The sequence below is a fragment of the Lampris incognitus genome, chromosome 21 (assembly GCF_029633865.1).
Source record: "Lampris incognitus isolate fLamInc1 chromosome 21, fLamInc1.hap2, whole genome shotgun sequence".
Lineage (NCBI taxonomy): Eukaryota > Metazoa > Chordata > Actinopteri > Lampriformes > Lampridae > Lampris > Lampris incognitus.
Genome location: NC_079231.1, coordinates 821,623 through 847,500, shown reverse-complemented (window position 1 = coordinate 847,500; position 25,878 = coordinate 821,623). Strand labels below are relative to the sequence as shown.

General features: G+C 45.1%; 1 protein-coding gene across 1 annotated transcript in view; it reads left to right on the top strand.

The window, feature by feature from the left end:
- The window catches only part of kalrnb (kalirin RhoGEF kinase b), a gene marked incomplete at its 5' end in the record, with an annotated part of 412,121 nt that overhangs the window by 125,164 nt on the left and 261,079 nt on the right, over positions 1 to 25,878 (top strand). Inside the window, 2 exons of the mRNA XM_056301536.1 lie at positions 17,015 to 17,134; positions 24,888 to 24,967. Coding sequence (XP_056157511.1) covers positions 17,015 to 17,134; positions 24,888 to 24,967 — 200 coding nt within the window. The remainder of the gene's footprint in view (positions 1 to 17,014; positions 17,135 to 24,887; positions 24,968 to 25,878) is intronic.

The following is a 25,878-nucleotide window of genomic DNA, read 5'->3' as shown; positions in this document are numbered from 1 at the left end:
CAATTTATTGGAAGCGTCCTACGATAAAGCCACATCTCTGCAGCCTCAATCCTGTTTACCATCACTTTCGTCAATGTCCAACTTTCAACTCTGTATGACAACACTGGCCAGACGAGTGCTTTAAGTAGACTGACTTTCACTTCTTTTCTTATTCTCCTATCTTTCCATATTGGTACCATCTCCATCATTCTTTTCTTTGCTAAGGTAATTCTGATTTTTATGTCATCTGTACGATCGCCGTCATTTTTCCTAACTGAACCCAAGTATTTGAAGCTCTCTAGGTGTTCTACATCTACTGAGATTGCAATATCTGATTCACCCACTTTCATGCACTTTGTCTTTTTCACATTCAAACTGAGCAACCTCTTTTTCCCTGCCTCATTTACTCGACTCAACATTTCATATGGACCTTCCTGTCCATCAGCTGCTAGTACCGTGTCATCTGCAAATCTAAGATTGCTTATCTTATAACCACCTATACTCACTCCATATTCATCTATATCTGCCTCATGCATCACTTGTTCTGTGTATAGTGTGAATAAGTGTGGTGATACAATGCAACTTTGACGTACACCCTTCTGTGTTCTCACCATTCCATCTCACCACTGCTGTCTGGCCAATACGTAGACCTTGAAGTAGCGCAACGAGGTGTCTCGGGAAACCCATTTCCAGCATGATGTTAAAGAGCTGTGCGTGGTTTACTGAATCAAATGCCTTTGAGTAATCAATGAAAATCAGCACTGCCTTATTATCAGTGTTGGATACCTTTTCAACTAGTGTTTGCAGTATTACCAGCATTTCTGCACATCCTCTTCCTTGTCTGTAACCTGCTTGCTCATCTGACATCTCTGATTCCATCTAGTTTATAATTTTGCCCAACAAGATGGATAACATGATTTTACTTGCGTGACTAATGAGGCTTATTATGCGATAGTTTGCACAGTCTTTGCTGCATCCAGATTTGAAAATTGTGACAAATTCCTGTGCTCTCCAGTCTTTCGGCCATTCACATGAACTCTAGATTTTGCAAAAGGAGTGAAAAACAGTGGTCAAGCAGCTATAGTAGCACTACACCAGCCTGTTTGCAAAATCCATAGATTAATATTGTCAGTACACTGGGTTAGGGAATGTATGGGATCTAGGTCCTCAGGAGTGGGGGATAAGTACAGTTGTCAATAATTGTATAATTATGGTAATTTATTTTATGTTTTTTATATAACATGTATAAGTGGGAGCATATATAGAGTAAATAGTAATGGCCCAAGAATCGAACCTTGGGGTGCCCCACATATTATACCCACTTAGTCCGAGGAAAAGTCTCCAAGACACAAAGAACTGCCTGTCCTGTAGGTCTGTTCTAAACCGGTTGAGAACCAGGCCAGAGAGGCCGATCCATTTTTCTAATCTCTCTAGCAAAATGTCATGATCAACGGTGTCGAAGGCGGCACTGAGATCCAGGGGCACAAGAACAGATCATTTTTTAGAATGTGTGTTCATATGCAGATCATTCACAACTTTGATAAGTGCTGTTTCTGTGCTATGGTGAGATCAAAAGCCTGATTGATAAATGGCTAGAAGGTTGTTTGATATTAAATCACTGTTTTGTCAAGTATTTTGCCGAGGAATGGTAAGTTGGAGATGGGCCTGTAGTTGGCAATAGCTGTCGCATCAAGGTTGCTGTTCTTCAGAAGTGGTTTAATGACAGCTGTCTTAAGTTTTGCATGAAATATACCTGCCTGAAGAGAGTCGTTAATAAGTTCTAAGACATCATATACTAAGCAGTTAAAAACATAAAAGAAAAAAGTGGTAGGGAGAGAATCCAAACAGCAGGTGGAGGACCTGAGCTGCCCAACAATATTGTCTAGACTTTTAAGGTCTAGACTCTAGAGCAGGGGTGGCTAACCATGTGCCATGGAGAGCCATGTGTATGCAGGTTTTCATTGCAGCTGGACACTACACCAGGTGATTTCACTGATTAGCAGCCCTTCCACCAAAGAGAAAGAATGTATAAGTGAAATCACCTTGTGTGGAGTTGGGTTGGAATGAAAACCTGCATACACATGGCTCTCTATGGCACATGGTTAGACACTACTGCTCTAGAGGGTCAAAGTGAGACATGGCGCCAGTGATATTTCTGGAGAACTGGAGGGTAGGTTCATTACTGGATCTTGAGGCACTAATGTTCTGTCTAATGGCATAATTTTGTTATTGAAGAATGTAACGAATTGCTCACATTTTCAGTGGACAGCATCTCTGACGGTTTTGGAGATAGTGGATTAATAAGTGGGCGGCATGGTGGCACAGTGGTTAGCACGGTTGCCTCACAGCAAGAAGTTTCTGGGTTCGAGCCCCAGGGTAGTCCAACCTTGGGGGTCGTCCCGGGTCGTCCTCTGTGTGGAGTTTGCATGTTCTCCCCGTGTCTGTGTGGGTTTCCTCTGGGGGCTTCGGTTTCCTCCCTCAGTCCAAAGACATGTAGGTCAGGTGAATCGGCCGTACTAAATTGCCCCTAGGTATGAATGTGTGTGTGTGTGGGGGGGGGGCTGTGTGATGGTCTGGCGGTCTGTCCAGGGTGTCTCCCTGCCTGCCGCCCGATGACTGCTGGGATAGGTTCCAGCATCCCCGCGACCCTGAGAGCAGGATAAGTGGTTTGGGTAATAGATGGATGGATGGATGGATGGATGGATTAATAAGTCAAACAATAGTTGAGAAAAGCACTTTACTATTGTTAATATTTTCATTAATGATTTTAGAGAAAAAAGACGGTCTGGCCTGTTTAAATTCTTTGCTATACTTGTTCAGTCTATCCTTGTAAATTTCATGGTGAACCTGAAGTTTAGTCTTTCTCCACTGTCCTTCTGCCTGGCAACACTCTCTCTTAAGCTGCCTAACAACCACTCCATTTCTCCAGGGGGCTTTTTGTTTTTCACAAGGACATTGGGTGAGTGACTTTTGGATCAATGTGGTTCCCCAAGCTTGATTCAAAAACATGAGAGCTATTGTAATGCTCCTACTCACAATTTGCCCCTCCATGTACATATGTGAGTCATCGTTTTCCTCAATAAACTCGATCAAGAACCAGGAAAGAAACAGAATCTCCAATGCACATCTTGGCCAGTGCCTCAGGTGTGCCACAACAGAATACAGGCCTGACATCAGAGGGATTGCTTCATCCCGTCACTCTCACATCTCTCACTGACTGGTGGATGAACGTCCATATACTTTTGTCCATTTGTCCATCATTAGATGGTTGGTTTTGGACTTGTTTTTTTTTTCAGAGTGCTTTTTTTTTCTTGTGTGATCCTCAACACAGGCTTTGAGAATCCCAGGCCTAAATGATTACTACTTCCACCACCACCACTACTACCACCACCACTACTACTGCTACTGCTACTACTACTAATGATAATGATAATCAGGGGTACACATAACTTCTTTGGTCTGGTTCTCAATGGTACTCAGTCTTTATGCGGCACAGTAATCCTACAACAGCCATTCTCAACCAGTGGGCCGCAGAGCCCCACCCAGTGGGCCATGGAGGTACTGCCCAAATGGTTAGCCAGAATGAAAATATTTGTCTGTCAAGTAGTGATTTCGCGTCTAATTACCCAATACCTAAATGGCCCAGGGATTTGTGTTAATATATATTTTTAATGAAAATACACAACCTTTTTTAAATTAATAAATAATGAAAATAACTGCACATGACTCACATCAGTTAGAGACAAACGTTTTGTCGCTGTTAGTTCCGGTGTCTGAAAGAGAGCGCAAGCAAGCATTTATATTTTATTTCGACTACAGTAAAATGATAGATCGGTTTTTTAAAGAGAAAAGGTGATGGAGGGAGGCGAGACTTCTGCAACAGCTAAGATACCAAAGCGTGTGGTCAGAAAATACGACCCTGAATACATTAAATTTGGATTCACAATGGCAGGTAGTGATGCAGAGCCGAAAGCACAATGTGTCGGATGTGGTGAAGTTCTCTCAAATTAATCATTAAAACCATCAAAGCTGCAGAGACACTTAAACACAAACACCCTGGATGTTGGAAAACCAAAAGAATATTTCCAAAGGAAGCAAGACGGGTTTCAAGCACAACAGAAAGCCATAAGTACGCTAACAATGCAATCAAAAGCTGTTCTGAAAGCGAGTTCCCTGGTGGCTGCTCGTGTAGCTCGTAGCAAGAAAGCGTTTACAGTTGCAGAGGATCTGGTCTGGCCTAGTGCCGTGGATATGTGCCGAGAGTTACTGGGGAGGCAGCGGCAATGAAAATCCAGACCGTGCCGCTGTCGACCGACAAAGTGAGTAGGAGAATTGTTGATATGAGTGATGACATCGAAAGCCAACTTCTGGAGAGAATAAAGGTGCGCCCACATTTTGCCATACAGCTGGACGAGTCCACTGACGTTAGCAACGCAGCTTTATTGCTGGCTTTTGTGAGATACAGCTGGGACAGTAATTTTCACGAAGATCTACTTTTTTGCAAAGAGCTTCCCACCAGAAGCACGGCAGATGAATGCTTCCGCTGCCTTGATAATGACGTCACTGGAAAAGGACTAGATTGGAAACATTGTATCGGTATCTGCACGGACGGCGCTGCATCGATTACAGGAATACATTGTGGTGTTGTCAAGCAAATCCAGGAGAGGGCAGCGGAGGCGAAGTGGATGCATTGTATCTTACATCGGGAAAATCTGGCTACGAAGAAGATGTCACCAGAGCTGCATGACGTCATGAATGTGCCTGTGAAAACTGTCAACTATATTAAAAAAAAAAACAGTCAACTCTAGATGTTTTGTTGGTGTGTGTGAGAGGATGGATGCAGATCATATGCAGCTCTTGTATCACAGTGACGTAAGGTGGCTTTCAAGAGGACATGTGCTTCATCGCCTGTTTGAACTGAGAAAAGAAGTGCATGCATTTCTTGATGAGAAGCAGTCCCCTCTGACAGAGCATTACATCGATGATGACTTTTGTGCAAAACTAGCCTATTTATCAGACATATCTGATCAGTTGAATCAGCCGAATATGTCAATGCAAAGAAGAAACAGCACTGTGTTTTTGGTTTCAGACAAAATTGAGAGGTTCAAGAAAAAACTCATCCTTTGGAACAGGAGAGTCAAAGAGGGACGAATGGAAATGTTCTAACTCCTGAGTGAAACTTTGGAAGGTTCTCCTCCTGTTCACATTTCCAGTGTTGTCACCCAGCATTTAACTCAGTTGTCAAATAAATTTTCAGATTACTTCCCAGAAGACCCCCGGAATGGAAATCTTTGGGTTTTAGACCCGTTCTCAGTGGATCCTGCATCTGAAGACATGACCCTGTCCTTTGTGTTGGAAAACCAGCTGATGGAACTATCAGCTGACAGCAGCCTGAAGCTTCAACTCACACAAGTTGACCTTGCTTCATTCGGGATATTGGCTGCCAATGATTATCCCTCTCTGTCACAACGGGACATCAAATTTCTGTTGCCTTTCACCACCACATACCTTTGTGAGTCAGGGTTTTCCATTGTGACTGTCAAAAAATCAAAGGCTAGGAACAGACTGCAAGTAACTTTGAATGCTACTCTGCAAATCAGCCTCTCACCCATCCCACCCTGGCTTGATCTGATCATTTCTCAGAAGTAACCCCAAGTATCTCACTTAGGGCAAGTAGAATATTTAATTCAGTCATTGGAGCTGACAGTGACATAGCACCCGTTTACAGATCAGAATACCCCTTTATTTATTTATTTATTTGTTTATAAGGTTTTACATTTATTTTGGTATGTGGGCCCTGACTGTTTTGACACATATCCAAGTGGGCCTTGAGTTACAAAAGGTTGAAAACCCTTGTCCTACAAGCTGTCATCATCACTACCCTCCTGACAGCTGTCCTCACTGTCTTCCTTTCTTTTCAAACATGGCAGATGAAGGTGTAGACCTACTTCTTTCTCCCTGGTTGAGTCTGTGATTCGCTGTTTGCATCCATAAGTCGATAGCTGTCTTCAGCCCAAAAGTCTCTGTTGTCATCTTAGACATGTGGATGTGCATCAGGGATGAGAGGCGAGAGTCTTGACAGGCGGAATCTGTACTTGCTTTTTATTATACTGAGATGTGAAAATCCCTTCTCACATGCAGCACTGCTCAAGGGCAGTGTAAGGGACAACAGAAGGACTTTATGAATGTTGGAGGAACTTTCTGAATTACTTGTCTTCACTGTGTTGACCAGGTCATACACAAAGGAGGCTGCCACACGGTCTCCTGCTTGCTTTAAACACATCCATTCTCTTACAATGGAGTCTCTATCAATAGACAAGCTGGCCTCGTATTTCTGGATGATGTTAGCAAGTGTTGTGCTGCCAAATCTGTGGAGAATTTCCTTTCTTGAGTCCAAGTTGAAGGATCAAAAATCAAAAATTGATCACATGACTTAAGGGATTCATATCTGCTTTCAAACTCATGAGTTAGACCTCTCAATACATCAGCCTTGTCCCTGTCAGCAGCAGCATGTGAAACAGTCTCTTTCCTGTACTTGCTTCACTGTCAAGCAACAGTGTCCATGAGCTCATCTTTGCATTCATAATAGTCCATTTATCTTGCTGGAACCTGAGGGAGGTGAACTGTAAATGTTTCCGGGGTCCAGCATGTTGGCTAGGAAACACTGTTGGAACCTGAGGGAAGTGAACTGTAAAATGTTTCCAGGGTCCAGCATGTTGGCTAGGAAACACTGCTGGAACCTGAGGGAGGTGAACTGTAACATGCTTCCAGGGTCCAGCATGTTGGCTAGGAAACACTGTTGGAACCTGAGGGAGGTTAACTGTAACATGTTTCCAGGTTCCAGCATGTTGGCTAGGAAACACTGTTGGAAGCTGAGGGAGGTAAACTGTAACATGTTTCCAGGGTCCAGCATGTTGGCTAGAAAACACTGCTGGAACCTGAGGGAGGTGAACTGTAACATGTTTCCAGGGTCTAGCATGTTGGCTAGGAAACACTGTTGGAACCTGAGGGAGGTGAACTGTAACATGTTTCCAGGGTCCAGCATGTTGGCTAGGAAAAACTGCTGGAACCTGAGGGAGGTGAACTGTAAAATGTTTCCAGGGTCCAGCATGTTGGCTGGGAAACGCTGCTGGAACCTGAGGGAGGTGAACTGTAACATGTTTCCAGGGTCCAGCATGTTGGCTAGGAAACACTGAAAGTGCTCGGTGCACATATGTTTTAGGTTACTGTCATCACTGTAGACACTTGAATTTGAATGGCAGGTAACAGCCTCTATATTTTCAACAGGGTCTTGCCTCCATGCAGACCATCAGCTATTGTGAACCTTCTCTAGTTTCACAAAGGCAATGCCATTCTCATCACGTCTTCTTTAGTTGTTCTGTTCTTTTTGTGCCCCCTCTCTGTAAATAAAAGTGCAGCAACTTGACAACAGAGCGATTAAATGGCTCACAGTATGGTACCATGTGATCGATCAACTGACTGTGCAGTTCTCCAGGGTGTGGGCAGTACACAGAATATGCTCAAGGGAATCCCCAATTGCAACCATCTGACACAATTTGGGAACGACCCCATTGTTTGTCCACACCGAGACCAACTTCGTCTTCCACTGATCCCCTAAACCGCAAGTATGGAAGAGCTGTTCCAGTCCGTTCACTATGTCCTGTGCCACTCGGTTCACACCCAAATTAATTAATCCAAGGAAATCTGAGGTAAACTCTCTTTAGCTAGACACACACACAATGTACACAATTTCCTGCTCCACTTGTGTTGTGTCTTCTGATCCATCAAAGAGCATGCCCCAAAATTCAGCTGCCTTCAATTTTTCACTCAATTCTAAACTGATTGTGTGTGCGATGCTCTGCATGATGCAGGTCCCCCTTCTGGTGAATGATATGCACTCCTGTCATGAACTCCAAGCCTCTTAAAAAGCTCGGTCTCCTCCTCATATGAAGGCATCTGGTGTGCATGTTTGGCTTTGTGAAGGCCAACAGAACAATATGACACAGTGCTTGATGCTGTTCTTCATTCAGTTTGTCCTGCCACGTGTCAGGAGGGCAGGTGGATTTCTGATCCTGCTGCACCTGTTATCAGTAGTTTGCACTATGCTCATGTGCTCTTTACGCTTCTCATGCTTTTCAAAAGCTGGATGACTGAAATGTTTTGTTCCTATATAAAAGGCACTGCTTTTATCCACGAGATTTGGATTTTCACGGCATATGTTGCACCACATCTCTGTGTGGTCGTCATGTGTTTGGAGCCAGGCTACTTCCTGCAGCCACTTTTCCGCAAATGCACATTTTTTATGTACAGGTTCAGTCTGGCATTTCTTTGGAGGTGGCGCAGCACTAAAGTAATTACTTAATGCACCGTGCTTCTTGGACATTTTGATGAATGGACGAAAATCCTAAAAGCAGAGAAGAAATGTAACATTAAGCTAGTTGTAACGTAAGCTAACTATTTGCTGGAGCTCAAGGTTTAACAGTTAACCTTGATAGCTTGGAAAAAACTTCATCCACTTAATCAAGAAGGAAGGCTAAAAGTTGAACGATTAACAACTGATTATTAAAACTGACACATGCCCTGTGATGGCCTGGTGGACTGTCCAGGGTGTCTCCCTGCCTGCCACCCAATGACTGCTGGGATAGGCTCCATCTTTTCATATTATTTGCTGCGCATCATTTATTTTGACCATGCATGCGCACCTGTTATGTGTACTTCTGTTAATAACAATAATAATATGATAATAACAATAGTAAAAATAAAAATAATAATGATAGTAATAATAATAATAATTGTAATAGCAGCAACAGCAACATCTGCACAAAAAACAACTTTTACTGGTGCAATGGAACCCCCCTGGACATTTTGGCCCTTGGCCTGGCATGCATGACATAATTTGGCCCTTGGGGAAAAGTAATTGGGGAACCCTGGTGTACACCATCTACAGGCCAGTGGCCACTCTTTCAAGGATGAGGATGTGCACATCCTTGATAGGGAGGAGCACTGGTTTGAATGAGGAGTCAAAGAGGCCATCTATTTGAAGAGGGAATGACCATCCCTGAACGGGGGGCTAAGAGTACATCTGTCACCATCTTACAATGCTGTGATTGCAACTATTCCCCAATCCTCTATGAATAGTCCACATGACCATTGTAACTCTAGTTAATGGTCACATCCATATTTTCACTGTATTGTTTATAAGGGTGGGGACACCTGCAGTCACTGTATTGTTTATAAGGATGGGTACACGTGCAGTCACTGTATTGTTTATAAGGGTGGGGACACCTGCAGTCACTGTATTGTTTATAAGGGTGGGGACACCTGCAGTCAGGTGAGACTGAAGAAGTCACTTAGATGAAGATGAAACGTTTCTGTCATTAAACGTTGTGTCCAGATGAGCTGATTCAGCTTCCTGTGATGTGATTCAGCTTCTGGGAACAGTGAGTAAGTCGTGCTGGCTCCAACATGAGCATAGGTTTGATGTGCAGGGTGCGCCGTGTTTCACCAGTCACTGCTATTTTATGACTGCAGTGCCATAGTTTCTGGATTCATCATTACACCAAACTATGTTAGAATACATAGATTTGCTTTACCTCTGTCTGCCCTCATATCTCTGTCTCTCTCTTTCTCTCTCTCTCTCTTTCTCTGTCTCTCTCTCTCTTTCTCTCTCTCTTTTTCTCCCTCTCTCCCTCTCTCTCTCTCTCTGTGTCATGAGTCTGTCATGAGGCACGAGTCGCAAGGCACATGGTATAGATGGTTTACCTGTTGATTTCTATAAGTCTTTTTGGCCAGTGCTGAGAGGGGATTTGTTGACTATCCTGAGGAACAGTGCAACTGAGGGGCGGTTGCCTCAGAGTTGCAGAAGGGCCGTCATTACTCTCTTGCCGAAGAAAGGGGTTTTGCAAGACACTAAGAACTGGCAGCCAGTGTCTCTGCTCTGCACTGATTACAAGATCTTTTCGAAGGTGTTAGCAAACAAACTGAGAAAAGTGATGAAGGAGGTTATCAATGTTGACCAGACATACTGTGTGCCCGGTAGGCTGATCACCAACAACATTACATTAATTAGGGATGTTTTGGACATCTTTAGTTCATTGGGAGTTGAAACTGGTCTTATTGCCATAGGTCAAGAAAAGGCTTTTGACCGGGTTGAACACCAGCACTTGTGGCAAACCAAGAAAGCTTTTGGTTTCAGCCTAGGTTTTATAGCTAAGGTCAAGGTTTTGTACAGTGACATTGAGATTGTACTTACAATTAACGGTGGTTTGAGTGCTCCTTTGAAGGTTCAAAGGGGAATTAGGAAGGGATGTTCTTTGCCTGGAATGTTGTACTCCCTGGCCATTGAGACCCTTTTGCATAAATTGAAATGTGAGTTACCTGGAGTTGCTTTTGCCAGTTGCAGCGCAACTTTTAATGCGGATTATGTAGCTGTGTTTGTAAAGGACCAAAGAGACGTTGATGTCTTAGTGAAAATGTTAACAAGTTTGGTAAGATATCATCAGCTAGGGGAAACTGGGGAAAAAGTGAGACACTGATGGTAGGAGACTGAATGGTAAGCTCATGTTACCTGGGGAGTTAACATGGAAAAGGGGAGGGATGAATATTTGGGAGTGTTTATGGGGAATTAAACTTTTTCAAATAAGAATTGAGAGAATGTTTTGGAAAAAGTAGAAGGGCGTCTTAGGAAGTGGAAATGGATTCTACCAAAACTGTCATATAGGGGTCACATTTTAGTAATCAACAACCTGGTGTCATCAACTCTATGGCACCGATTAACATGCGTTGATCCCCCAACCAACCTCCTGGCTAAGATTCAGGCTGTGCTGGTGAACTTTTTCTGGGACAACTTGCACTGGATTCCTCAGAGTGTGCTGTACCTTCCTAAAGATGAAGGGGGTCAACAGCTGATCCATCTGGCCAGCAGGGGTGCAGCCTTCCGCCTCCAGTTCATTCAGAGATTGTTCACTGGGCCTAGAGACTTAGTGTGACTGGCAGCCTGAGCAATACTTCAATGTTGTTCTGGACTCAGAATAAACTTACCTTTGTTTTTAATGGATATTAACAACTCAAACCTCAACAGATTGCCTGGTTTTTATCGTGGGCTCATAAGAGTGTGGAATATGTTCTAGAAGGAGAGAATGGGCTGTTCTGACTCCCCGAGTTGGATTATAAAAGAGCCAGTGGTGTGTAGTGGGCGTATGGACACGTTCTGCGACATCGGACCCACTGTATCAAAACTGTTCTGCAGGGCAAAGGTCGTCACGTTGGGTCAGGTGGTGGATCTGGCTGGGCCCAATCTTGACAATGCTGCTGCACTAGCGTCTGACCTGGGAGTGAAATCTACATGCACCATTAGTCGGGTACTATTTAAGTGGAACAGTGAGCTCACAGAAAAAGAACAGGGACTTTTGACATCATACTGTAGTGGTTTTATTCATCCCGATTTTGAAGATCCATTTCCTGGTTTCAAAATGGTTCCTGATCTGAAAAACTGCAAGGGACCTCTTTAGATTTGGGAAGTGTTCTTAATGTGAGTCTGAATGTACTTAAGGGTACGGCCATGTATAGTATGATGGTAAAAATCCTGAACAAAGAAAAACTGAGTGGTCGGACTGATACACCCTGGAGAGCCCAGCTGGGCTTGGGAGAGATTGTGAAGCCAGTTTGGAGGGGTTTATACAAACCACCGTTAATTAAAAAAGCTGATGATCTGCGGTGGAGGGTCTTGCATGGCATAGTGGCGGTCAGGGCTTTTGTTTCTGTGCTAGACCCTAATGTGAATGACAGCTGTCCCTATTGTGCCCAGAGAGAAACAGTTTCCCATTGTTTTTTAGAATGCGTGAGGATTCCACCCCTGTTTTTGATACTAGAACATTTATTTAGATCATCTGGGGGAAGTTTTTGCAAACAGAACTTTAGTTTTGATTGCAAATACAGCCAACACTTAAAATATGAATGCCAATTCTTGGACTTCATTGCAGGGCAGGCAGAGATGTCCATTTATGTGAGCCGGAAAGAAAGAATTGAAGAGTGTGTAGAATGTGATTTTGAACTGTTGTTTAGCAGGATGATCCAGGCCAGGATAACTGTTGTTTAGCAGGATGATCCAGACCAGGATAACTGTTGTTTAGCAGGACGGTCCAGGCCAGGATAACTGTTGTTTAGCAGGATGATCCAGGCCAGGATAACTGTTGTTTAGCAGGATGATCCAGACCAGGATAACTGTTGTTTAGCAGCCCAGTCCAGGCCAGGATAACTATTGTTTAGCAGCCAGGATAACTGTTGTTTGCAGGATGGTCCAGACCAGGATAACTGTTGTTTAGCAGGATGGTCCAGGCCAGGATAACTGTTGATTAGCAGGATGGTCCAGACCAGGATAACTGTTGTTTAGCAGGATGGTCCAGGCCAGGATAACTGTTGATTAGCAGGATGGTCCAGACCAGGATAACTGTTGTTTAGCAGGATGGTCCGGGCCAGGATAACTGTTGTTTAGCAGGATGGTCCACGCCAGGATAACTGTTGTTTAGCAGGATGGTCCGGGCCAGGATAACTGTTGTTTAGCAGGATGGTCCAGCCCTAACCCTAACCAGGATAACTGTTGATTAGGAGGATGGTCCAGACCAGGATAACTGTTGTTTAGCAGGGTGGTCCAGACCAGGATAACTGTTGTTTAGCAGGATGGTCCAGACCAGGATAACTGTTGTTTAGCAGGATGGTCCAGGCCAGGATAACTGTTGTGTAGCAGGGTGGTCCAGACCAGGATAACTGTTGATTAGCAGGATGGTCCAGACCAGGATAACTGTTGATTAGCAGGATGGTCCAGGCCAGGATAACTGTTGTTTAGCAGGATGGTCCAGGCCAGGATAACTGTTGTTTAGCAGGATGGTCCAGACCAGGATAACTGTTGTTTAGCAGGGTGGTCCAGACCAGGATAACTGTTGATTAGCAGGGTGGTCCAGACCAGGATAACTGTTGATTAGCAGGATGGTCCAGACCAGGATAACTGTTGATTAGCAGGATGGTCCAGGCCAGGATAACTGTTATTTAGCAGGGTGGTCCATGCCAGGATAACTGTTGTTTAGCAGGGTGGTCCAGGCCAGGATAACTGTTGTTTAGCAGGATGGTCCAGACCAGGATAACTGTTGTTTAGCAGGATGGTCCAGGCCAGGATAACTGTAGGGTGGTCCAGGCCAGGATAACTGTTGTTTAGCAGGATGGTCCAGACCAGGATAACTTATGTTTAGCAGGATGGTCCAGACCAGGATAACTGTTGTTTAGCAGGGTGGTCCAGGCCAGGATAACTGTTGTTTAGCAGGATGGTGCAGACCAGGATAACTTATGTTTAGCAGGATGGTCCAGACCAGGATAACTGTTGTTTAGCAGGATGGTCCAGACCAGGATAACTGTTGTTTAGCAGGATGGTCCAGGCCAGGATAACTGTTGTTTAGCAGGATGGTCCAGACCAGGATAACTGTTGTTTAGCAGGGTGGTCCAGACCAGGATAACTGTTGTTTAGCAGGATGGTCCAGACCAGGATAACTGTTGATTAGCAGGGTGGTCCAGGCCAGGATAACTGTTGTTTAGCAGGGTGGTCCAGACCAGGATAACTGTTGTTTAGCAGGATGGTCCAGGCCAGGATAACTGTTGTTTAGCAGGATGGTCCAGGCCAGGATAACTGTTGTTTAGCAGGATGGTCCAGACCAGGATAACTTATGTTTAGCTGGATGGTCCAGACCAGGATAACTGTTGTTTAGCAGGATGGTCCAGACCAGGATAACTGTTGTTTAGCAGGATGGTCCAGGCCAGGATAACTGTTGTTTAGCAGGGTGGTCCAGGCAAGGATAACTGTTGTTTAGCAGGATGGTCCAGACCTGGATAACTGGTGTTTAGCAGGATGGTCCAGGCCAGGATAACTGTTGATTAGCAGGGTGGTCCAGACCAGGATAACTGTTGATTAGCAGGGTGGTCCAGGCCAGGATAACTGTTGTTTAGCAGGGTGGTCCAGACCAGGATAACTGTTGATTAGCAGGGTGGTCCAGGCCAGGGTAACTGTTGTTTAGCAGGGTGGTCCAGGCCAGGGTAACTGTTGATTAGCAGGGTGGTCCAGGCCAGGATAACTGTTGTTTAGCAGGGTGGTCCAGACCAGGATAACTGTTGATTAGCAGGGTGGTCCAGGCCAGGGTAACTGTTGTTTAGCAGGGTTGTCCAGACCAGGATAACTGTTGTTTAGCAGGGTGGTCCAGACCAGGATAACTGTTGATTAGCAGGGTGGTCCAGGCCAGAATAACTGTTGATTAGCAGGGTGGTCCAGACCAGGATAACTGTTGTTTAGCAGGGTGGTCCAGGCCAGGATAACTGTTGTTTAGCAGGGTGGTCCAGGCCAGGATAACTGTTGATTAGCAGGGTGGTCCAGACCAGGATAACTGTTGTTTAGCAGGGTGGTCCAGGCCAGATTAACTGTTGTTTAGCAGGGTGGTCCAGACCAGGATAACTGTTGTTTAGCAGGGTGGTCCAGGCCAGGATAACTGTTGATTAGCAGGGTGGTCCAGACCAGGATAACTGTTGATTAGCAGGATGGTCCAGACCAGGATAACTGTTGATTAGCAGGGTGGTCCAGACCAGGATAACTGTTGATTAGCAGGGTGGTCCAGACCAGGATAACTGTTGATTAGCAGGGTGGTCCAGACCAGGATAAGGTAGATTTTAAGTATTACAAAGCAGTGAAGGATGTGGACACATTCACACCATGTGGTGTTATAAAGGTGCTGTGTTCCACCAGAGAGGAGGAGCTGGTGTCTGCTGCAGGGCTCGGATAAAGGGGGTCTTAACCTGTTTTTTATGTTTTGTCTTGTTGTTGAATCATTATTGTTGGGATTGTTAAAAGATGCCTGTTACGTTTTTTTTTGTAATTTGACAAATATGGTTTATATTGTTAAAAAGATTTCAAGTCTGTTTTTTGTTAAATAAAGACTTGTTTTAAAAATTCAAATTTTCTCCCCCGCCCCCCCCCCCTTGTCTGTCTCACTCTGTCTCTCTATGTCTCTCTGTTTCTCTATGTCTCTGTCTCTCTCTCTTGGTCTCTCTCTGTCTGTCTTTGTTTCTCTGTCTGTATGTCTGTATGTCTCTCTATGTCTGTCTGTGTGTCTCTCTCTCTTTCTATGTCTCTCTATGTGTCTATGTTTCTCTATATTTCTGTCTCTCTCTATGTGTCTTTATGTCTCTCTCTATGTGTCTCTGTGTGTCTCTATGTGTCTCTGTGTCTGTCTATGTGTCTCTGTGTGTCTCTATGTATCTCTGTGTCTGTCTATGTGTCTCTGTGTCTCTCTATGTGTCTCTGTGTGTCTCTGTATGTCTCTGTGTCTCTCTGTCTCTCTATGTGTCTCTGTGTGTCTCTCTGTCTCTCTATGTGTCTCTGTGTCTCTCTATGTGTCTCTGTGTCTCTCTATGTGTCTCTATGTGTCTCTCTGTCTCTCTATGTGTCTCTGTGTCTCTCTTCGTGTCTCTATGTGTCTCTGTGTCTCTCTATGTGTCTCTGTGTCTCTCTATGTGTCTCTGTGTGTCTCTATGTGTCTCTCTGTCTCTCTATGTGTCTCTTTGTCTCTCTTCGTGTCTCTATGTGTCTCTATGTTTCTCTGTGTGTCTATGTGTCTCTCTATGTGTGTTTTATGTCTCTCTATATGACTCTCTGTGTGCCTCTCTGTGTGTCTCTATGTGTCTCTGTGTGTCTCTGTGTGTCTCTGTGTCTCTCTGTGTGTCTCTGTGTGCCTCTCTGTGTGTCTCTATGTGTCTCTGTGTGTCTCTGTGTGTCTCTGTGTCTCTCTGTGTGTCTCTTTGTGTCTCTATGTGTCTCTCTGTCTCTCTATGTGTCTCTCTATGTGTCTCTGTGTGTCTCTATGTGTCTCTGTGTCTCTCTATGTGTCTCTGTGTGTCTCTATGTGTCTCTCTGTCTCTCTATGTGTCTCTGTGTCTCTCTTCGTGTCTCTATGTGTCTCTATGTTTCTCTGTGTGTCTATGTGTCTCTCTATGTGTGTTTTATGTCTCTCTATATGCCTCTCTGTGTGCCTCTCTGTGTGTCTCTATGTGTCTCTGTGTGTCTCTGTGTGTCTCTGTGTCTCTGTGTGTCTCTGTGTGTCTCTATGTGTCTCTGTGTGTCTCTGTGTGTCTCTGTGTCTCTCTGTGTGTCTCTGTGTGTCTCTATGTGTCTCTCTGTCTCTCTATGTGTCTGTCTATGTGTCTCTGTGTGTCTCTATGTGTCTCTGTGTCTGTCTATGTGTCTCTGTGTCTCTCTATGTGTCTCTGTGTGTCTCTGTATGTCTCTGTGTCTCTCTGTCTCTCTATGTGTCTCTGTGTGTCTCTCTGTCTCTCTATGTGTCTCTGTGTCTCTCTATGTGTCTCTGTGTCTCTCTATGTGTCTCTATGTGTCTCTCTGTCTCTCTATGTGTCTCTGTGTCTCTCTTCGTGTCTCTATGTGTCTCTGTGTCTCTCTATGTGTCTCTGTGTCTCTCTATGTGTCTCTGTGTGTCTCTATGTGTCTCTCTGTCTCTCTATGTGTCTCTTTGTCTCTCTTCGTGTCTCTATGTGTCTCTATGTTTCTCTGTGTGTCTATGTGTCTCTCTATGTGTGTTTTATGTCTCTCTATATGACTCTCGGTGTGCCTCTCTGTGTGTCTCTATGTGTCTCTGTGTGTCTCTGTGTGTCTCTGTGTGTCTCTGTGTGTCTCTGTGTGCCTCTCTGTGTGTCTCTATGTGTCTCTGTGTGTCTCTGTGTGTCTCTGTGTCTCTCTGTGTGTCTCTGTGTGTCTCTATGTGTCTCTCTGTCTCTCTATGTGTCTCTCTATGTGTCTCTGTGTGTCTCTATGTGTCTCTGTGTCTCTCTATGTGTCTCTGTGTGTCTCTATGTGTCTCTCTGTCTCTCTATGTGTCTCTGTGTCTCTCTTCGTGTCTCTATGTGTCTCTATGTTTCTCTGTGTGTCTATGTGTCTCTGTTTGTCTCTGTGTGTCTCTGTGTCTCTCTGTGTGTTTCTATGTGTCTCTAGGTGTTGGGCTGGATTGGTGAAGGGGAGGTGATGTTAGCGTCCTGCATGCTAAACTCCAGCTGTCTGTCTGAGGCAGAGCAGCTTCAGAGAGAGCATGAGCGCCTCCAACAGGCCATTGAGGTAACAACGCACACACACACACACACACAGGCGTGCGTACGCACACACACACATACACACACACACACACACACAGACACACACACACACATACTTGCACACAGACATAGCGATGCACGGATACATGGTTTTCAGTTCTGATCCGGTTCTGTTGTCAGGATTCTGATAGCTGACTTGTGATGTCAGGGTTCTGATAGCTGACTTGTGATGTCAGGGTTATGATAGCTGGGTTCTGATGTCAGGGTTCTGATAGCTGGGTCTGGATGTCAGGGTTATGATAGCTGGGTTCTGATGTCAGGGTTCTGATAGCTGACTTGTGATGTCAGGGTTCTGATAGCTGACTTGTGATGTCAGGGTTATGATAGCTGACTTGTGATGTCAGGGTTATGATAGCTGGGTCTGGATGTCAGGGTTATGATAGCTGGGTTCTGATGTCAGGGTTATGATAGCTGGGTTCTGATGTCAGGGTTCTGATAGCTGGGTCTGGATGTCAGGGTTATGATAGCTGGGTTCTGATGTCAGGGTTCTGATAGCTGACTTGTGATGTCAGGGTTCTGATAGCTGACTTGTGATGTCAGGGTTCTGATAGCTGACTTGTGATGTCAGGGTTATGATAGCTGACTTGTGATGTCAGGGTTATGATAGCTGGGTCTGGATGTCAGGGTTCGGATAGCTGGGTTCTGATGTCAGGGTTATGATAGCTGGGTTCTGATGTCAGGGTTCTGATAGCTGGGTCTGGATGTCAGGGTTATGATAGCTGGGTTCTGATGTCAGGGTTCTGATAGCTGACTTGTGATGTCAGGGTTCTGATAGCTGGGTTCTGATGTCAGGGTTCTGATAGCGGGGTCTGGATGTCGGGTTTGACTGTGTGAACATTTCATTCTCATTTGCGACTGGAAGCAGATGTCTGCAGAGTGTCAGAAGTATTCAGGAGCTTGTGTGAACAACAGTTCAGCCTAAGGAGCCTCTATTTTAGTCACTTTTCCAACAGCCTGGTAACACAAGAGTGATGGCAGTCACTGTGCTGGACCAGCGCTGTCTTGAAAACTCACCTTATCCTCTCGTCACAGTCACTGCACGCCACTTTCTACACAAACAACACAAAACGTCATGAGCCAACACGCAGGGGCGCCTCCACAGCTCAGTGGTTACAGTGCATATCACATGGTCGCAACATCACCGGCTGGATTCGAACCAGTGACCTGTGTTACATGTCATCGTACCCCTCTCTTCCCCCGTCTTTCCTGTCTATACTGTCGCTATTGAATAAAGCAGAAATGCCGAAAAAAATTTTTTTAAAAAAGAGTTGAACAATCTGAGTTAGATAGCTAGCTGCAGAACTCATCACCAAGCTGCCTTCTGAGTCCACAGCTGAGTACTGGATGTGGATCAGGTGGGAGGGGCCTTCGTCAGTTAGATTGCATTGTCTTCTCATATCCCTTTATTTAGTAAAAAAAACACGTTATTTGGTACATTTTCATTGCGCCCCTAAAGTTTTTTATGTGGTCCTAAATTTTTCAACAGTGCTGCTTGAAGCAGCACTAAGCCCTGGCTCTCTGCCGATACTGACACTGACTGACACTACAGCTCTCCTTTCTTGAATTTTATTACAAACCCCAATTCCAGTGAAGTTGGGACGTTGTGTAAAATGTTAATAAAAACAGAATACAATGATTTGCAAATCCTTTTCCACCTATATTCAATTGAATACACTACAAAGACAAGATATTTAATGTTCAAAATGATAAACTTTATTGTTTTTTGAAAATATTCACTCATTTTGGATTTGATGCCTAGAACACGTTCCAAAGAAGCTGGGACAGGGGCAACAAAAGATGGGGAAAGTTGAGGAATGCTCAAAAAACACCTGTTTGGAACATTCCACAGGTGAACAGGTTAACTGGAAACAGGTGAGTGTCATGATTGGGTATAAAAGGAGCATCCCCGAAAGGCTCAGCCGTTCACAAGCAAGGATGGGGCGAGGTTCACCACTTTGTGAACAACTGTGTGAGCAAATAGTCCAACAGTTTAAGAACAACGTTTCTCAACGTACAACTGCAAGGAATTTAGGGATTTCATCATCTACAGTCCATAATATCATCACAAGATTCAGAGAATCTGGAGAAATCTCTGCACGTAAGCGGCAAGGCCAAAAACCAACACTGAATGCCTGTGACCTTCGACCCCCAGGCAGCGCTGCATTAAAAACCGGCATCATTCTGTACAGGATATTACCACGTGGGCTCAGGAGCACTTGGGAAAACCATCGTCAGTTAACACAGTTGGTCGCTACATCTACAAGGGCAAGTTAAAACTCTACCATGCAAAGCCAAAGCCAGATATCAACACCACCCAGAAACACCGCCCGCCGGCTTCTCTGGCCCGAGCTCATCTGAGATGGACTCATGCCAAGTGGACAAGTGTGCTGTGGTCTGACCAGTCCACATCTCACATTGTTTTTGGAAATCATGGACGTGGTGTCCTCCGGGCTAGAGAGGAAAAGGACCATCCAGATTGTTATCAGCCCAAAGTCCGAAAGCCAGCATCTGTGATGGTGTGAGGGTGTGTTAGTGCCCCATGGCATCATGGGTAACTTGCACATCTGTGAAGGCACCATTAATGCTGAAAGGTACATACAGGTTTTGGAGCAACATATGCTGCCATCCAAGCGACGTCTTTTTCAGGGACGTCCCTGCTTATTTCAGTAAGACAATGCCAAGCCACATTCTGCAGGTGGTCCACCAGCGGGGCTTCGTAGTAAAAGAGTGCGGGTACTGGACTGGCCTGCCTGCAGTCCAGACCTGCCTGCAGTCCAGACCTGCCTGCAGTCCAGACCTGTCTCCCATTGAACATGTGTGGCGCATTATGAAGCGCAAAATATGACAATGGAGACCCCAGACTGCTGAGCAACTGAAGTCGAACATCAGCAAGAATGGGAAAGAATTCCACCTACAAAGCTTCAACAAGTAGTGTCCTCAGTTCCCAAACGCTTGTTGAGTGTTGTTAAAAGGAAAGGTGGTGTAACACAGTGGTGAACATGCCCCTGTCCCAGCTTCTTTGGAACGTGTTGCAGGCATCACATTCTAAATGAGTGAATATTTGCAAAAAAACCCAATAAAGTTTATCAGTCTGAACATTAAATATCTTGTCTTTGTAGTGTATTCAACTGAATATAGGTGGAAAAGGATTTGCAAGTCATTGTATTCTGTTTTTATTCACGTTTTACACAACGTCCCAACTTCATTGGAATTGGGGTTTGCATTATTATTACTTATATTATTATTATTTTTTGGGGAATTTCCCCCCTTTTTCTCCCTAATTACACTTGGCCAATTACTCCACTCTCTGAGCCGCCCCGGTCTCTGCTCCACCCCCTCTGCTGATCCGGGGAGAGCTGCAGACTACCACATGCCTCCTCCCTTACATGTGGCGTCACCAGCCACTTCTTTTCACCTGACAGTGAGGAGTTTCACCAGGGAGACATAACGCATGGGAGGATCACACTATTCCCCCCAGTTCCCCCTCCCCCCGAACAGGTGCCCGACTGACCAAAAGGGGCGCTAGTGCAGCAACCTGGACACATACTCACATCCGGTTTCCCACCCGCAGACACGGCCAATTGTGTCTGTTGGGACGCCTGACCAAGCTGGAGGTAACATAGGGATTCCAACCACCGATCCCGTGTTGGTAGGCAATGAAATAGACCACGTAGCTACTTGGACACCCCCCCCCATTATTATTATTTTTGTTGTTGGTATTCAGAATCAGGAACACTTTGTCATTTCATTTCATGAACTTACTTACATGAAATGAAATGAAACATGGTTTTGCCCAGCCCATGGCAATGCAACACCAAGGCAAAACCACATCCAAGAACTACAAGAACCACCAGAACACATATATCCAAACTAACACATTTACCTAAACTAACAAACGAACGCCAGCTAGCATTGGCTAGCAGTTAGTTTAGCCTGCCCCGCTTCCACGTCCTGTCAGACCGCCCTAAATGTTTCCTCTTTGGGCGCAGCTCTGGTCAGGGCCGTGGTCCTTGGGCCCACAGGATGCAGCAGACCAGGCTCCCTCAGCTGATCCAATGCTAGCTCTCCCAGCGAGACACCTTTGACACACCTCCCCTCACTCCACACGATGACTCTAAAAACACAGTCAAGGCTAGGCGAGGCTGCCGCCAGACCACCTTCGGTGCTATCGGAACTACGGTTCTGCATGGGCTAGCAGTTAGCTTAGCCTGTCCCCCTTCCAGGTCCTGTTGGACTGCCCTCTGTGTTACCTCTTTGGGCGCAGCTCCAGGCAGGGCCGTGGTCCCTGGGCACACAGGACGCAGCAAGCTCTCCCAGCTGAATTAGCACCAGCTCTCCCAGCCATCAAAAAAAGACAAACTTAGATGCAGACATGGACAAAGACACTGCATGGACGGTACTGGGTGAGGCTGCCGCAAATGTGAATTTGCGCCACCATCTTCCTGCTGTTATGTGAATTATGTGTAACGTTACATGAGGCTGTTTTACACCACATAGCACTTCTTATTAACTACTACTACTACTTTTGGCTGCTGCTGTTAAGGGTCGCCACAGCAGATCATCTGTTTCCATCTCTTCCTGTCCTCTGCGTCTTCCTCTGTCACACCAGCCACAGTCATCATCACAGTCCATAACAACATACCACACAGCACATTGCTGATCATCACAGTCCATAACAACATAACACACAGCACATTGCTGATCATAACAGTCCATAACAACATAACACACAGCACATTGCTGATCATCACAGTCCATAACAGCATAACACACAGCACATTGCTGATCGCCACAGTCCATAACAGCAGGTAACACAGCACATTGCTGATCATCACAGTCCATAACAACATAACACACAGCACATTGCTGATCATCACAGTCCATAACAACATAACACACAGCACATTGCTGATCATCACAGTCCATAACAACATAACACACAACACATTGCTGATCATCACAGTCCATAACAGCAGGTAACACAGCACATTGCTGATCATCACAGTCCATAACAACATACCACACAGCACATTGCTGATCATCACAGTCCATAACAACATAACACACAGCACATTGCTGATCATCACAGTCCATAACAACATAACACACAGCACATTGCTGATCATCACAGTCCATAACAACATAACACACAGCACATTGCTGATCATCACAGTCCATAACAACATAACACACAGCACATTGCTGATCATCACAGTCCATAACAACATAACACACAACACATTGCTGATCATCACAGTCCATAACAACATAACACACAACACATTGCTGATCATCACAGTCCATAACAGCAGGTAACACAGCACATTGCTGATCATCACAGTCCATAACAACATACCACACAGCACATTGCTGATCATCACAGTCCATAACAACATAACACACAGCACATTGCTGATCATCACAGTCCATAACAACATAACACACAGCACATTGCTGATCATCACAGTCCATAACAACATAACACACAGCACATTGCTGATCATCACAGTCCATAACAACATACCACACAGCACATTGCTGATCATCACAGTCCATAACAACATAACACACAGCACATTGCTGATCATCACAGTCCATAACAACATAACACACAGCACATTGCTGATCATCACAGTCCATAGCAACATAACACACAGCACATTGCTGATCATCACAGTCCATAACAGCATAACACACAGCACATTGCTGATCATCATAATCCATAACAGCAGGTAGTCTGCCTCTTTTCCCTGTGACGTTCCCCTTTCTCTCTCCTGTCTGCCCCCGGAAGGGAAAAAATAACAGACTTTTAAGTTCTAATGTAGCGTACATTAGTATTTCAGACTAGAAGGGGTTGTCAGAAGAGCAACGTTGAACTTACTTCACTCAGAGGGATTTCTGACACTCCTTCTGTTGCGCAAGGGATTTGTAGTCGGGCTCTGCGCTGGAAACGGTGATCCGAAGGGCCTCTGTTGTGTGCCACAGACTCAATCTGATTCAGTTGTGACATTTTATTTTTGAGAGCACAGAGAATGCTGCTTCACACCACTATGTGGACGGAAACATTGAGATGATGTGTCTTGCAAGTCTGGATATGCTTGGAAGATGCCCCACCCATTTCCAGAAGTCCACAACATTTTCAATCTGAAACTGACGCTGAAGTTCATTTGAGCCCTTTAACCCCACAAGCTCCATCTGAAGCTGCACAAGTCCAAGCTGATCGCTTATTTACTTGATTTCATCAACCTCAATCGGGAATGGGTTTTTCACAAGTAGAAAAACATTGCCTTGATCCTTGAAGTTGCAGAATCTTGATTTGTGGTTTTGCTTAAGTTCAGTTAGCACATCACAGAATTGTGACTGACAGGACAGGGCAGCATCCGCATGCAGCATCACTTTCTGGTTATTCTTAGTCAATTGCTGCCCTACCTACACCAAAACAACATCTTTGAAAGATTTCAATCAGGTTTTAAGGCTTATCTTAGCACAGAATCTGCCTTTCTGAAAGTGTACAATGTACTCCTCCTCTCTATTGACTCCGGTGACAGTACCATTCTAATTCTTCTTGACCTCAGCACGGTGTTTGATACTGTGGGTCATGGCATTTTAATAGACCGTCTCCAGTACGGGGTTGGTGTTGATGGCTCTGCCTTGGAATGGTTCACATCCTACCTCAAAAATGGAAGCTTCTCCATTAATAGGCAATTTTTCCTCTCCCCCAGCTAGTCTGTCTTGTGGGGTCCCACAAGTTTCTATCCTAGGTCCCATACATTTCTCTATATACATGCTTCCCCTTGGTCAAAACATTCAAAAATATGACATTTCTTCCCACTGTTATGCTGATAACACTCAGCTTTATCTCCCTCTGAAACCAAACTATCAGTCCAATGTAGTCAGCCTCTTGAACTGCCTTGAGGGCATAAAGTGCTGGATGGCACAAATGTCCTAAAGCTGAATGAAGGCAAATCTGAAGTTGCCTTGTTGGGCCCTCCTGACTCTGTTTAAGTATTTGCCAACACTCTTGGCAACTGTCCACCCTTGTCAAACCTCATGTCAAAAACCTTGGTGTGGGGACGTCTGGGTAGCATAGCAGGCTATGCCATTGCCTACCAACATGGGGATCGTCAGATTGAATCCCCGTGTTACCTCCGGCTTGTTCGGGTGTCCTACAGACACAACTGGCCATGTCTGTGGGTGGGAAGCTGGATGTGAGTATGTGTCCAGGTTGCTGCACTAGCGCCTCCTCTGGTCGGTTGGGGCACCTGTTCAGGGGGGAGGGGGAACTGGGGGGAATAGCGCGACCCTCCCACGCGCTACGTCCCCCCTGGTGAAACTCCTCACTGTCAGATGAAAAGAAGCGGCTGTTGACTCCACATGTATCGAAGGAGACGTGGTAGTCTGCAGAGACGGTGGAGCAGCGACTGGGAAAGCTTGGAAGAGTGGGGTAATTGGGCAGATACAATTGGGGAGAAAAAAAGGGGGGGGGCCTTGGTGTGATATTTGATTCAGCCTTCAGGTTTGACAAGCAAGTTAGCGCAGTAGTGAAAGCCAGTTTTTTTCAGCTTCGTACTATCACCAAAATCAAGCCGTTTCTCTCTTTAAAAATCATTCACACTTCGATATCCTCACGCTTGGACTACTGTATAAATAAATTTGTCTTGACTTGACTACTCTCTGTCTCTGTCTATGTCTGACCCTGTCTCTTTCTTTCCCAGGCTCTCCTCCATGCTGACTCTCTCCAGAGGACCCACCAGGTGGCTTTAGCACTGCAGCAGAGAGCAGAGCTGCTGGTTCGGTATGTTACATATTGAGACATGACCGATCTGGTAAAGGCTGATTCTGGGTAAAACAGTTCAGGTCTTCATGGAGAGTTGGTGCATAGCAATGGAGAAATCTCAGCTCATACAGTGTTGAATTATTTGAGGGGAAAAGTAAAGGCGGTCATCATATCATTACCATTATTCTGAGATGGGAGTCTCTCATCCAGCGAGTTAATCTTTCTTAAAGCTCATGTAATCAGTCTACCAACAGAGGGATTTCTCTGACTGGACATTCCAGTACAATCATTTGATGACAATGTTGGAATTAAATCTTGCTAGTAGTTCTAAATATATAAAACATAGACCAAGTCTGTTTAGCTAAATGAATGAAGTGAAGCTACAAATACACACAGGACCAGCGCGTTCATGCTTAACATACATTTATAATTAACAGAAAGACACACAGCTAAGATTATCACACCACACACCACAAAGACAGGGGGAGACTAACAGTAGGACTATGTATGGTAGATGAAATGGATGTGAATGTAATTTATGGAGTTAATTCCACCGATTGAAATGTGTTATGTTAGAGAAGTTGAGTTAAGCCAATTAAGGAGTATTCACAGAGAAACTGCTTGAAACGGAATAAGTCAGTTGGAGTGGTAGAATTAAAGGCACCAGGACAAGGAGCAAGTCAGTGGAGGCAGTGAGGGTCCTGGTCTGCTCTGGAGTCAGCTGCTGAGGACAAGAGGGATGATGGCACATCCGGTCTGGATGGGATGGATAGAAGGGTTGGAGGGTTGGAGTGGGAGCAGCAGGGTCAGAGAGGAGCCCATTGAGCCCGTTACTCAGGTTCTGATAGGAACTTTGTCTTACTGGCCCCCAATCAGGATGATCCAGGAGGCCGGACCACTTCCTGAGGTGAGGAAGTAGCTGGAATTCA